Below are 15,601 nucleotides of genomic sequence, written 5' to 3'. Positions count from 1 at the left end.
CATGTCATCCAAGATGTCCATGTCTTTCTTTCCTCAGTCGAAAAGAAATTTAGGTTTTTGATGAAAACATTCCAGGATTTTTCTCCATATAATGGACTTCAATGGGAACCGGATGGTTCAAGGTCCGAAAGATAGTGTTAATAACAGTTTCAGATGCAGCTTCAAATGTCTTTAAACGACACCAGACGATGAATAACGGTCTTATCATGCGAAACGATCGGTTATTTCAAAGCTTATTCCAAAAATGTAACTTTTCTAAGGACAAATGCTAGCCTTGTAATATATTGTGAGGCGCGTTTGCAACGTCACGTAATACGTAATTACGTTCAAAAGGTCACGGGCGACGTAGCCAGAACTACAGAGTCAGAGTGTTTACAAGTTGAACGCATAGGTTGAACGTGAAAACTAACTCAAACGCCGTTTACAAAAAAGGAATTAAAAGGTAAAACAACGATGTCGGACGATTTTGATTCTGTACTCTACCATAAAGTGGTAAAAAGGGGACTTTAACTTGTTCTTGAAGAGATAACTTCTTAAAAGAATATCAAAATTCTTTAGATCTACGTAATAGTTCATTTATTTAAATGGAACAAATTATGGTAACAGTGCTGTTGACACTCAAGACTTTACTTTGTAAATGTCGTCTTTGTAAATATCCTAAACTAAACTAATAAAAAAATATAGAGGAAAAACAAAAGCAAAATACAAGCATTTCAATATATTTTCCTTTTATCCAATTTGCTAATAAAGCACTTGATGGTCCAGGTCACCCTCCTTTGCGCTGTTAAGGAAAGATGGCCATTAGGCGGTTACAGTTTTATTGCTCATCTGTGATGGTGTCTTCCCTGGGGAGCTGCCATTATAGCGGCAAAAATGGAACCAACACATTCAGCAGTGAACTCACACGCAATTCCATGTGCTGCTCTCTATCATTCCCATTCGCACATGCCATGCAGTCATCTTTATCCATCTCTCACTGTACAGTAGCTCACTCAAAACACAAACACACCCACACCCAGCAATGCACACACAGAAACACGCATCATTTTAAAGCTGGGAAATGGGAACAGGATGTTCTTTGGCAGTTGCCAATTGCTTTAAACCACACATAACGATTCAGCCAGACATTTTTTTTTTTATACTTATTTATAGAGCAAAAGTTTGAGGAAATGTGTCGATAGGGAACAATCACAAATCCTGAGTGTATCTGAAAAGTGTAATGTGTCAAGAGCAAATGCCCTGTAAGTATTAAAAACAGCTGGAGAGGACGATGGAAAGATTTCCTGCTGGAAATGAAGAAATGTACGGATGCACAGAAAAGACGATCTGTCTTAAAATCCATGCAGTGCCATTGCAGAAATCAGTTTATTTATATGTTATTTATTGTTTTTTTTGTTTGTTTGTTTTTTTGCACACAGTATGAAGATCCAATGCCATACATAGAAGAAGTAACAAATACCTTTTCTTCTTTAAAAGTATATTTTCTGTTTCATTCACATACGCACACACAGACACACACACATTCATAGAGACCCTCAATTACAAATTATTTCAAATTTGTATCTGTCAAGTTATAGGTGCACTACTTGTCCTTTGTTGACTTAGTTTAATGACATTGTTACATCATTTAACATCTATTTCCTTTTATCAGTCTTTTAGCTTTTGCTCAGGGGATCATTACCATGGCAATGCACTGGCACCGAAATGTTATTGACAGCTGAACAGGCACAATGGTTAACTTTGAAACAAATGATGACAGAAAAAAGGGGCTGATTGCAACGTAATTACACAGAATGAGATAAGAGGAGGGGGGTATGGGCGATTTAGAGTTGTACAATTGAAAATGCACAACAGAAAAACAAACCGACAGAGGTAACTTTGTAATTAAAGTGGTGCAAACTTCGAGGAGTCTTCATAGATGAGGGCAAGCACTCACTCATGTCCATGCATTGAAGAGTCTTGACAACATCCTGTAATGTTGCTTTTACAGTCATCTTCCCACATATTTTCCAGAGTAATGTGCTCATTATTCGTTGTTGTAGATTTAATGGATTTTAACTGCACTTTTGTCAGACCAGAATTTAAAACATGTCCATTCAAAAGACTTTAGTCCCACACAACAGGCCATTCAATCCCAGTCACATGACTACAGGCATTATCAGGCCATTTTGAGGATCTTTACCGTACATTGTTTCATTTGTGTGCTTTTATCAATTTCCCATAAGAAAACATTTCACATGCGCTAAAAGTCTCTATAACATACACATTGTACATGAAATCTACACATCTTAAAGCTCTTGGAACATTTATAAAGTAAAAATCAAAATCGCAAAATTCAAGATGAATGAATCAGTGTTCATATTTGCACAAGTTCATTCAGAAATAAGCCTGAAAACTTATTTTGTATTTATACATAAAAAGGGTGGAGGAAACAAAAGTTTTGTTAGTGCGTTAATCATGTTAAATATGTAAATCTTTCTTTTCTGAATTCAAAATTACACAATTTAAACAAAGTACGAAGTACAGTCATTATCATGATAATGTTAATTTTTTATTTAAAAAAAAAATAGGTTGAGAAAGGGATGAATTGTGGAACAGAAGCCAGAGAAAATGGAAAAGTCAGAAAAGAGCAAAGAAAAGAGAAAAAATGAGCAGAGTAATTGTATTAAATGACACATTGACCCTTTCCACTTCCACAGGGGACCAAAGAAATCAAACTGAAGGAGTGAGGGTAGAGCAGCGAAAGAACAAATGAGAAGAAGACTGGGGTAAAGGAGCACACTATTCACGTTTAAGATGTCTGACCTTTGTAAAAAAAGAGTTGAAGAGAGAGACGGCAGTGAATGTGCTGATATACTTCTTAGCGTTCACACATAAAAGACGGCAGGGAGGGGAGGCTTGTTTAAATTAGGGTTTTGACCAACGCATTCTCATCCTTTAACGTCATATAGAACGCTATATGACAAAACGGCGCTATACTACGCACATAGCACCCGTTATCGTTAATATAACACGCTCTGTGAGGGCTAAGTTTAGGTGTGGGGTAGGGTGTGCGTGTCATATTCACGCTAAAGGATTTATAACGTCTTGGGTTCGCGTGTTATATTAACGATAAAGGGTGCCATGTGCGTAGTATAGCGCCGTTTTGTCATATAGCGTTCTATATGACGTTAAAGGATGAGAACGGGCTGGTTTTGACACGGGTTCTGAAGCCATGCGTGAACACATGAAGTGTGCATGAGTGCCAAGTAAACACACTCGACAGATCTCGTCGGGCCGATAAAGAGATTCCTCGAGAATGCTGAAACAGAAATACACGCTCGGAAAGAAGACGGGACAATATCACATTTCCTTTTTATCCCATTCACACGCACACAAACAGCCTCCATCTGCCTATGTGTGAGATAAAGAGCCTTGCTGATGATCACTTGGCAATGCCGATCAGACAAAGTGGCCAATATGCTCGCTAATGGCCTGCCACCGAATTCTTTGCACTCCACCTCTCTCTATATTTTCCCTCCCATCTTCCACACTTTCTTCTTTTATACTAACCCCCTTCTTCAAGTATGAACACTTAGCAGAGATTTGGTCTTGGCGTAGAATGTAATCGGGAACCATCCCAACATTTCACTGTTGTACTTGTTATTCCTCTAACCAGTGGCAACACAATTGTACACTTGATTCAGTGTCATTTTTATTAGAACCGAAGTATGACACTGAAGAGTAGTTGAGTCAGTGCAGGAGTGAGCTGAGATCTGACAGCTGGGGTGTGAAGAAACTTCAAGGGCTGATGATGAAGAGATTGTCACATGAAGGGCAGGACTTACAGCACAGCCACACAGCAGTGTGACGTTTGAGCCAAATTAATAAACAGGAACACAGAAAGCTCTCTTCCAGATCAGCAACAACAACTGTTCTTGTTGTTTTCCACATTGTACATTCCATATTTAAGTCTTTTAAACATTTATTTACATTTTTTTTTCACTTCTTCACATTTAAATATTACTTTTTGCACGTTTACTTGCTCTCTCGCTCTTCGCGTGTTGGTCGAATCTTCATTTCTGTGAATTTGAGCGAGTACTGCCACCCGGTCCAGGACGACCACTCGATCCCATCGGCGTAAGAGGTATGCTGTCCGCGCAGGTATTGGCCATTCAGGTTGGAGGTGTGGCAGTTGCGGTACCACCAGGCGCCATGGTAGAATGAAGCGCAGTTGTTCTCTGAATGATCGTTGTCTCTGTCTTTCGTTGTGAACTTCATTCCGTTATGCTTTAGCAACGAATCTCCTGTATATTTCGGCCCATGTAAAAAAAGAAGGGAAAAGAGGATAAAGATATAACTTCTGTTCAATAGTTTGAAGTCAGTAAGGGTGTACTCACACTATAGGCGATCTGAACCATGCCCAGGCACGTTTGACCCCTAATTAGTGTGATCGCTAACCACTATGAAGCACCGGACATCAACTACTTTTGTGTATGCTACTGTCATCATTGCGACAACAAACACACTAACCTCCTTCTTCAAGCATGAAAACTTTGGAAAATTTGGTCTTTTTTTATCATGGTTTCCACAAAAATATTAAGCAGCACAACTGTTTTCAAGATTGATAATAGGAAATATTGTATATTTAAGTTGCAACAGAGCTGACTTGTGTTATTCTCGAAATAACGTTCACCGAAAGTTATTTCACACAAATGACTGCAGCCACCCAGGAACAGACAAGTTAGCATAAAAAAAGCAAACTCCTCTCATCTCTGTGGCCCAGATGAAGGCATTTTCACCATTTTATCTTATTTTGATGTGATTTATGCATATAGAGTTACAGTCTCTCTCATGATTTTTTCCCTTTCTCTCTTTTTTCTCACACTGCTATCCTCATCCTTCAAGGCATCTTTTTGCATCCCTTAAAAAAAAGTAGTGATGACTCACTCTGTGTTGAATCATTTTGTTTGTCTCATCAGTGACTTTTTGATAATCCTCTTTCAAGAACTCATGCACAAACACATGGGTAGAGGTGGTACTCCATAATTAGATGTTAGGTGCAGACAAATGTGTTGTGCTGTTTTTCTAAAAGTGGTCTCAAATAGTTTGGTGGAATGAGACACTCAAAGCTGTCTGGAACATGGAGCTGGACAACCAGTAGTTTGGCTCTTGACATCAGAAGTGGACACATAGTACATATGGACACTCACTACCTTTAATATAAAGACAACTTCTGCAGTGTAGATATTTGTACAGTAAAGACCCATTTAGGTCGAATAGTCATTGATACGGTAAAGGAATTACTAATTGAAGTCAAACAATATCCACATTTAAGGTGTACACTACTATTTAAAAGAAAACATTCACTTTCTAATGTTTTTGAATGAAGTCTTTTGTGCTCACAAATGCTGAATTAATTTGATAAAAACAGTAAAAACTATGGTGGCCGAGAAACCTCAATGACCTGCAACTGAAGAAAATACATGCAAATAGAAAAACTGATACTCCACCCCTGTTAATAGCATAATTCTTTTAGCTATAAACGGGTTGAAGAGTGAGATTCGGTCCCAATAAAAAGAAGGTTCTGGCAGTGATTAAAGAAGTTAAAGAGGATTTCTTTCCCTTCACTGAATGAAAGTAAAAATAAGGGGCAGACTCAAACTGCAGATATTTGAATTAAAAATGAATCAATTGACATAGCAAATGAATTTAAATATATTGGTGTAATTTTAGATAAAAAATTTAATTTTAAGTAACACATTAAGAAAATGACTATATATATTCACTGATCCCTCCTGTACTCATATTTTTTTACATTGTTCTATCATACAGAAAATCTCCCCACAACCCAGTTTTAAAACCCTTGGTGTAAAACACAATGGCATAAAGCACACAGTGGCATTATGTATTATTATATTTTCAAACCATTTCCAAAATATTCTACTGATATTCATTGCCTATTCTGTACACAGAGAGTGAAAGCATGCAATTAAATGATTAAACCCTCACCCATAATTTGTATTTTAGTAAATGGGACTGAATGACCTACAGTGGTACGGTATAAACATCAGTTAAGCATGCATATCTCTGAATGAGAATAGCGTGAATGTGTTGCATTTTTGTTAGTTTAAGAAGTATAGAATATTTGTATCTTGTAGCTTCTCTTTGTTTCTGCCACTCTGCCAGGCAAGTATCTCGAGATCCAAAATACTTCAGACCTGAATCTAAAGCATCTACGAGTCAGTGGGGCAAGAGCGTTAAAAGGGTCATGTGTGGATCAATGACAATTCGTCCTCTCCCAAGAAGTGTCTTTTAGTGTCAGTTTTATCTGATGGCAAAAGGCACTTGGTGTTGTAGGCCAACAGAAACAAACCTTCCCTATTTCCACATCTGAAAAGGAAATTTGGAAAGCCATCCTGCCTGCTGTCCACTTCACTGGATTTTTTGGCAGAAGGGAAGAGTGGTGATGTGTCTGTTGCCCTATAAACTGTTTCCATCATCAGCTCAACACGAAAAGAGAACATATTCCAAACAAGAGCTATAGAACACAATATTCCATGGAGATAGGAAGAAAAAGAAAGTGCACCAGGATGAGTACAATAGAGGTAAATGTCAGGTGGTATTTCCAAACCTCTCTGGGATTCGTTCAGAACCATTTTATGTTTAACCTTTCATCCAGCCTAAAATACAGTGGATGATCCACAGAAGAGGAAAACGCTTCCAGAATGAAAGCGCTAAACCTTCCTTTCTCTTCTCTAAAAACTCATGACCTTGAAGATCTTCACTAGTCTGTTCTACAATCAGTTTTACTCAATAACGTCAAAGACAATACATTGAAAAACTGATCCCAGACCAGGGCTCAATTTCCCCATGGAAACACATGTCATTCAAGCTTGACAGATTTTGTCTGCAGCAATGGGAATGAGCCATTAGTCACACAAGGGTCACATGAGCCTACAGAAAATGCTTGTATTGCTGCCGATAACATTTCTGCATTGAGAGTGTTATACCCAGACATGTCCTTGCAAACTCTCTGATTAGGTCACCTGCTCTTGGGAATCACTTTTGATTTGTCAAGGGGATATTATCATCTCAAAAAGCCTTCAGGTGATGTGGCAATACCATGCTACACTCTCTAGAAAGGCTCTGTATAAATGTGTAACCTGCATAAAACATACTGTAGGTTTGCAAACTTAAACTTGGTGCTCACATGCCAGCGTGAATAAGGAGTCACCTTGACACGGTCTGTATTTTGAGACATATTAGGGCCCACCAGGCCATTCTAGAGCACAATTGCCTGTCAAAATTTCATGCAAATGATCAAAATAAAACTCTCAACACTGTGATTAGGGAGACCTGTCAGGCAGCAAACAGGAAACCCAGCAGCTCAAGGGCATGAAGACTGCCCAGCAGAGGACTCCTGCTCACTTGACACCAGAACCACAGACATGATCCAATTCAAGCCTGCATATATACATGCTGTCCAGACAGGAGATCTCTCACCTCTCTCTTTTACACTCTCTCTTAGGTGTTTTTTCTTCGGCTTCTTCCCTTGAGTTCAAACTCAGAATTCTCTTTCTATTTCTGTTCATCCTGCTGCTCACTTGTTTCTTACCAGACTCCGAGTCAAAGATATTAATCGACTAAGTCAATGATAGTAATCGACTAGAAGGTATTTTGTTTTTTGGATGTGTGTGTGTAATTGTTAGACTGGGAATACAGTAATAACAATTTTTATGATTAAGCGAAAAATGAACCTTTGGTCTAATAAAACCTTGGTACCTTGTCAACCGTTCTCTGAGATTTGTTTTCATGATAATCGAATGTAAAGAGTTTTATCTCTAAAAACTGTTTAGCGTTTAACGCTAGTATATGGGGGCATATAATAAGTAAAAAGAAATCGCTAATACCACTAACAAGGCTCAAAATTGCTCCACACTAACACAGTAACATAATGAGGGTCGAAAACGAAGACAATAGATAATAGATATTGCCAAAACGAAGATATTGCTTGATGCTGCAATATTTTGTATTTGTTTTTTTTTATCTACAAGAGTCTTCTAGGATATAATGAATGGGTGGATATTCCGGAGCGACTTGGCATGTCTGACTGACCATTGGCCATCTTGGTTTGGAGGGGAAAAAATCTAAACACAATGGCTTGCAACTTGGTTGCAATGTATAGGATGATGCACCAGGATCCACTGAAGAGATTGACGTCGTTGCCATCAAAACCTTGCAAATTCAAGAAAATGCTTTTTAAATAGCTGTCCACTGTAATGACCACTATGCGTGAAAGGGTTATTTTACTGTGTTAGTGTAGAGCAATTTTGAGCCTTGTTAGTCTTGTTTTTTTACTTATTATATGCCCCATATACTAGTGTTATACGCTAAACAGTTTTTAGAGATAAAACTCTTTACATTCAATTATCATGAAAACAAATCTCAGAGAACGATTGACTAGGTACCAATGTGTTATTAGACCAAAGGTTCATTTTGCGCTGGAGTTCTCCTTAAATAATGAATGATTGTTAAAATAATTTTTACTCAAACGCTGCAATAAAAATTACTTGACATGTGAATGAGTCTGTTTGCAGTCTGTTTTGAATGTGATGGGATAAAAAGACTGTATCACAAAAGAATGACAAGAAATATCTTTCTAATACTACTTTCTACTAGCAGACTGCATGCAAAAACAACATTCAATGTGACCATTGTGGTCCGATTCACAAACAAATGATACTTATGGGTGGGTTCGTCTCAATGAATAAACAACAGAGTGTGACCAGTTTAGTCAAGATCAAAATCAGATGACTGTTATGAGCAGTTCGTTTTAGTGAAATCAAAAAGACACATTGTGACAAGTATAATCTTATTCATGAAATCACTCAAGCGAGTAGGTTCAAATCAATGAGTTTTTCAAAAGTAATCAATTCTGAATCAAATCAAGAGCTTGTGAATCAGAATCATATTGTATTAACAAATCCGTATTGATACCCGGTCTTAGTGGTTGTTTATGTGGTGAATTTGCAGAGGAAGTGTAATATATGCTATGCTTTCAGCTGATGACTAAAGAGTGATTCAAGTGCCATGATTATTCTTTCAATACCATCAAGCACTGAAATGGACCAATTATCTGAATGAATAAGCAATTATTACTGTTGACATATATTTAATCTTGCTAACTGATTTGCATACCAGGTTCACTTAGTTGAATATTAAGCATGTGATTTAAACAAGGTATTCTAATTGCACAGTATTGAAAATACTGACCCAGGGTCTGTAGTTTTATGTTTAATGTGTAAATATGTATGTGTACCTGCAGTGCCGGTGTAATCAGCAATGGTGAGGGGGTAACCATCATCCTCAGGATCAACAGAAAACAGCCCGACTCCAAAAACACCATACTGCGCAAAAGCTGTGCTGTTCTCAAAGTCTTCAAGATCTATGCGTAATTCGTAGTTTCCTTGGATAGAGAGAGCATGGATCTGTTTCAAACCTGATGAGAGAAAGAGAGAAAGACCAATTAATTTTGAGATTATTTTTACTCATAGAAAGTGTAATTGGATTATGAAGGTAACATGAATTAGGGCAGTGAATCAAGTAAAATTAATTAATTGCACAGATTTCTGTAATTATATAAAATATATTTACACATTGAATCTCCAACTAAATGTAGAATCAGTAGTATATTTTAGTAGTAATAACTGTATATTTTGTAGTAGCCTATATTAAAATAATATTTGTCAAGTATTATCAAGTACTGACAGGGATATATTGCCATACCATTCTTAAATGTATATTTTCTTATGTTTTTGAAAATAAAATGGCACAATGATTCAACAACATATTTTAATACTTTTAACATTTAGTAGCACACTGCAAATTATCCGACTACTGTTTTGTTTATCCTTTAAAACAATTACAGAATCAATCTAATAATTTAAATACATTTACAAAAATCATTGCATAATCCCATTATAATAAAATTCTCATTTAGCTTTGCCTTTATTTATGAGAAATAACAGATGATGTTTCTGTCTGTCATTACCCTTTCTGCTCTACTTTTTAAATTAGGCATATCAGATAATTTGGTTTCACTTCAAATCTTTTCTAACTGTTTATTTGTTGAATGCGCCATGTCATAAAATGACTAGTGAAACATTATGGGCCATATTTACAAAACAGGGCAAATTAGCATGATAGCACAATTCCGAGAAAAAAAAAAAAAAAACACTAGAGGAACTGGAAAGTTTTGAGAGTGATCTACGGACAATGCGGAAATTAAAGAACACGACTGTAACGGCCCTCAGAGCAGTTACTATGGTTTCAAGTTCCAATACCATGCTCCAAGGGGCTCTCCAGACTCTGGAAATGATGACTTGGCTGTGCTGCCTCCCTCTGGGAGACCAGCATTGCCTGAGCCGGATCCAGAAATGGCAGCTATGCTAAAAAAGGCCACTGAGGCGGTAGGGCTCGGATAGAACCCTCGACTGTGTCCCAAACCGTTTCGGTTGGATGATTGGTTTATCGGAGCAGGGTGGTCTGGTTCTCAGGCTGCCGCTCTGGTACCTCTCTTTCCTGAAGTGCTTGAGGAACTGACGAGGGCGTGGATGCCACTTTTCTCTGCCAGAAACTGCCTGAGCAGCTCCTCCCCCCTCACTACCCTTGATGAGGAAGCAGCAAAGGGTAACGAGGCTATCCGTCCAGTGTATTGGTCTGTTGAGATGTAACTGTTGTCCGGCGACCGCTACCTCATGGAAGGGGGATCCTAGTCTCCCTTCTAAGTACTTCCTTCTCTCAGAGGGAACAGGTGGTGAGCCTGCAAGCTCTGCAGACCGAGCCCTGGCTTTCTCTGTCCATCCACTACATTGCAACACAAGCCTTAGTACCTTAGATCAGCTCTAAACTGTTAAGGAAATCAGCAGAGAGGGAAGGCTGTTTCCAAGCGAGGTTGGCCCACTGAAATGTGGCTGCCTTGATCTTGGTGAAATGCCCGAGATGCACATGTCCAGGTGGTGAGCTCCTCTTAAATGAGTGTGTGCTCCCACCCAGGCATTGAAACAGAGTGCTTCACTGACAGATATTTTAGAGTTGGTGGCTGGGCGACAACTTAATTGAACCGCTGCTTCCCGTGGGCTCCCTTCACATGAAGCCAGTTTCACTGTAAGCCTGGTTAGTTGTGTCGGCTTGCTGTACCATTCTCCCTCCTATGGACTGGATATGTGCATACATTTTTGCTCCAGTTGAATTGCCCTTATTAACCGAACCCTGTCGAGTTCCTCCATACCCTTCGACAACGGATGTGGCGGAACGTCCGACGCCAGGCCTATCACTCGTATACACTGGTGGAACCTGAGTGAGGCTGGGTCAATATGCAGTGATCCCTACGGCGATTACATGTGTGTATTCTTCCACGTTACGGCTCCATGCGGCGAGCCTATGTCTTCCCTTAGCAGAGCCTGCTCTGCCGTCACTGTCCGATTGAGTCTCCCTCTGTCTTAGGCTGGAGCTACCACAATGACATTCCATATGTTGTACTGCCCGGTCATCCCCCCAAGTTCATAAGTGTATTCTCCATGTTACCTCCCTTCGGGCAGAATGTGGCTTACACCTTCTTCGTCCCTTCCTTCTTTGTTCAGAGAATGCTTTCCCAGTGGTCCTGAAGGAAAAGCAGTGACTTCCCTGGCCTAAGCCCTGTCCCTTCCCCACCTTAAATTCCAGGGGGATGTAACCCTCGTTCCCTGAAGGGAAAGGGGATCCACTTCTGTATTTAAACCCGCAACGTGGGGGTGGAGTGTGTGATGCATTTCACAGAGACCAATTCATTGGCTCGTTTTAATAGTACTCGAAGATGACAGGCTCTTGAAAATGTCTCCGTTCTCTCCCTTAAGGGAACGAGGGTTACATACGTAACCGAGACTTTTTAAGCTCATCCAAGTGTTTTGTTAATTTCGTGGTATTAATATATTTATTTGGTGGGTTTTGTCTTATTTCAGTCATTTCATGTGATTATGTTTGGTGCTAATGTGAGCCTGTATGTTTTTATTTAGAAGGACTTCTCGTACATCATTCATCCACTATGTTTATCTACTGGGTTGAGACATCGTCCATTATGCTGTCCTCTTTCATATTCCTGAGTTATGCCAATATTGGATAAATTGAATCAACTGATAACAGATGTTTGAGTGCTGCAAGGACACTGTTATTGCAACATACCCTAAACTGAAGCCTGAATGCAAAATTATTTAATGGTCTGTTCGCTCCTTTCTTGTTTAACAAGCACCATTCTCAAAGACACCTAAAGGAAAGCCATTTTTTGGACAAGATAAGCTCAGTTTATTATATCTTTATTCAACATGACAACAAAGAAAACATACATCCAGCTCATCTTCATATGGTGACTCTCGGTTTTGTGTGGAATATTTGATATAAACACTTCTGCAACTACTTCTATGTTTGGACTTGAGTGTTTCTGAGTCTAGTTATATCCATTATAGTAAAGAGTGTCCTCTCTTATAAATTTATGTGTGATGTGCCCTTCCGAGAGTTCTCAGTTGGACAGTTACACAGCAATCAAGAGTAGTGCAAATGAGTGTCTGGTTTAACCTCCTACGACCTGGCGTCCACATACGTGGACATCACATTTTTGATTGTGTGCAGCATAATACTTAATTCTGTGTAACTGGAACATGTTTTTCACAAACGACACTTAAACTTTTCACTTGGCGTCAGAAAAGAAAAAAAATATATATATAAATAAATTAACCGTATGGGGTCTAAGGTGTTTTTGGGGTCCTTGAGATGTTTTGAGATGCCCTGACATTTGTGCTTTTTTTTACTCACAGCTCATATTAGAATGCAAATGATGTGAAGCAACACATTAAGACATGTAAAAGCCCACATAAACACGGTCAAATTTAAAAGTTTATCTTTACATATTTCTTAACTCTGTATTAGGGCTGTCAAACGATTAATCGCGATTAATCACATCCACAATAAAAGTTTGTGTTTACATAACATATGTGGGTGCACTGTGTATATATATATATAAGAATATATATAAAAAAATAGTATTTATATATAAAACATTTATATTAATATATAAGAAAATATTTCTATATTGTTCATAGAAATTATATATATTATTTATTATTATATATTATTTCTATTTCTTTTATTTTATATAAAATAATTATACACAGTGCACCCATATACTGTATATTATGTAAACACAAACTTTTATTTTGGTTGCGATTAATTGCGATTAATCGTTTGACAGCCCTACTCTGTATGACCAGAAATGATGGAGTACTTTAAGTCTATTCTTCTGCTATGTGAAAAAAAAAAAATCTGCCAAAACACGTCGCCGCGTTTGCCGACTTCAAGGGGTTAAAGAAGGAGGAGAAAACAGGTCACATGTCACGCAGCCACTCCATACCAAAACGTTCACAAGAGTGTTACAAAAAAAAAAGCAAAAAAGTTTTTTTGGATGTGTTTTTTTATTTAGATATTATATATTATATATTATTGATGTTATATTTTATTGTGTTTTTCCATATCAATGTTCAGAAGTTATACATGCAAGAATAACAAAAAAAAAAAAAAAAAAAAAAAAATCAGGCATAGTGTTAAGGCTGTAAATAAAAGATACACCCTCCCTTACACCTGTGTGGCTTAATCATTGAAATTCATTTTGATCAATTAGGCCACCCTTAAAAATATTCTTGTTTGCCGTAACCCGACCGACCCTGTCGATTTATGGCCGACCCAATTTTTTATTTTTTTTTCCTTTTAGTCCGACCGACTTGCCGGTTGTAACCTGCGTAGAGACCGACCGATTTTTTTTTTACTCTTCAAACGACTAATTCAAATTCAACAAAATAATATTAATTATATTTTAGTTAGTATTGTGAAAGTTGCTTGTGTCTACATAGCCTACAAACGTAGGCTACGTTCTTTCTTAAATAAAAACCCGTGGCGTCATAGTCATCAGATTATGTTTACACCATTGGTTTATATGCGTGTCACTATATGGCTTGTACGTTTGCTTGTTTCAGTGTTCCCGCTTGGTACCCGGTATTAAAAGGGTAACGGGGCTGAATATCAACTATTTCTATATATAATAAAAATATTAAACAATTTGTCTGTGATGCAATTTTGCTATTCGCAGTCCAGAAGATCTCTCACCCGGAGCCACAGCGCGCACAGCACGACAGCCCTGCTTAATGAGTGTGACAATGAGGACAAAACGTGGTTACACTTTAGATCTGGGATATTATTCTAATTGTATTTTAGATTTCCGCTTTCAAAGATTATAAAAAGAAGATATTTGAGATGAAACCATTACAGACGCAGTCTAGCGCAACTTCCTTCCCTTCACAGCGTTGCGCTGTCATTTCTTCCTAAAACCCAAACGTAACGTCAGAATCAGCACGATCGGTGATTGTTGTAAAATGCAGTCTGTACTGTTGCTAAACTGCGGACGCGTTCAATCATTAAAAGAGCTATTAAAAGCACAAAAGTCTGCGCAAGAGACTTTGTTCACACGCGCGACGCGCGCGCTCCGAAATGCACTAAAACGAGACAAGAAAAGTAGGCTATCGCCTCATTTTGGGCTTCATGTGCGCATCTAAACCATCAAATATACATAAAATATAAAATGACCTGCTCTGAGATTCATTTAAACACAGTTTATGTCTTAATTGGACGTAAATAGTTGGGAGAAAATGATGGTGCATCAGTCATCTATTAGAGTTCTGCATTCGGTCTTAAAGGGGCAGTAGTCTAATAAACGTGACGATTGAGCCAATGCGAATCAAACAAAAGGCAGATAAAAATCAATCACAGATCTTGAATGAATAACTTAAACTTTAATAAGCATTAATCTAACTATGATAAACTATGCAGTGTCATTTTACATTTGATTACTAGCTAAATTAAATTTCTCTTCAGAGAGAGCGACAGACTTAACTGAAAAGTAGCTAATTTTAGACCTTCCAGAAATTAAAGCACTGTGTATATAGGCTAATTTGTATCTTTGTTTAATTGTATTCTTTGTTTGACCATGTGTTTGTACTTATTTTTGCTTATCTCATGTATATATGCATATAGATAGATATTTTATACATTTTGTGACTAGCCTAAAATGTAACTGGTCGTATTTTGCATTAACACCTAGCGGTGGATGCACAGTTTGAAGACCCAGTCAGTGACGTCACAATATGCATTTTTTTTTTAAATTCACGATCACCATCTCCAAAATTGTACCTTTTTTTTTTATACTGAATCTTGGAAAAAAATAGACCTACCTACCGACCCTTTTTTTAAAAAAAAAAATGCTGTTACTGCAAACCAAAATATTTTTAAGGATGGCCTTAAGTACAGCCAAATACAGACTGCAATGCTCAAACAGCATGAGCATATAACAGCAGGAAGTGTGGAAAAAATGTCTCAGACAGCGGAAAAACAAAGGCTGCATAAATTATGTTAATTATATCTAACGTTACACAGCCGATATTAAATCACAAAAATCCCCCGTCCCAGGTTAAATGTGTAGTTCATTCTCACTCTGTGTGGCTTGCATATAAAACAATATAATAAGACACTGAAATGCTCA

General features: G+C 37.9%; 1 protein-coding gene across 2 annotated transcripts in view; it reads right to left on the bottom strand.

The window, feature by feature from the left end:
• Positions 1-583: 583 nt before the first annotated feature.
• fibcd1b (fibrinogen C domain containing 1b) overlaps positions 584-15,601 on the bottom strand; it is a 105,948-nt gene continuing 90,930 nt past the window's right edge. The window contains exons 7-8 of one of the 2 annotated variants that reach the window (XM_039659315.2): positions 9,302-9,481; positions 584-4,286 (exon numbers count right to left, since the gene is read on the bottom strand). In XM_039659315.2, the coding sequence (XP_039515249.2) occupies positions 4,018-4,286; positions 9,302-9,481 (449 nt within the window). In that variant the 3' untranslated portion in view covers positions 584-4,017. The remainder of the gene's footprint in view (positions 4,287-9,301; positions 9,482-15,601) is intronic. The other variant, XM_039659316.2, reaches the window with a different exon arrangement.

Source organism: Pimephales promelas, chromosome 4 (assembly GCF_988280905.1).
Source record: "Pimephales promelas chromosome 4, fPimPro1.hap1.1, whole genome shotgun sequence".
NCBI lineage: Eukaryota > Metazoa > Chordata > Actinopteri > Cypriniformes > Leuciscidae > Pimephales > Pimephales promelas.
This window is presented reverse-complemented; position numbering and strand designations above follow the sequence as displayed.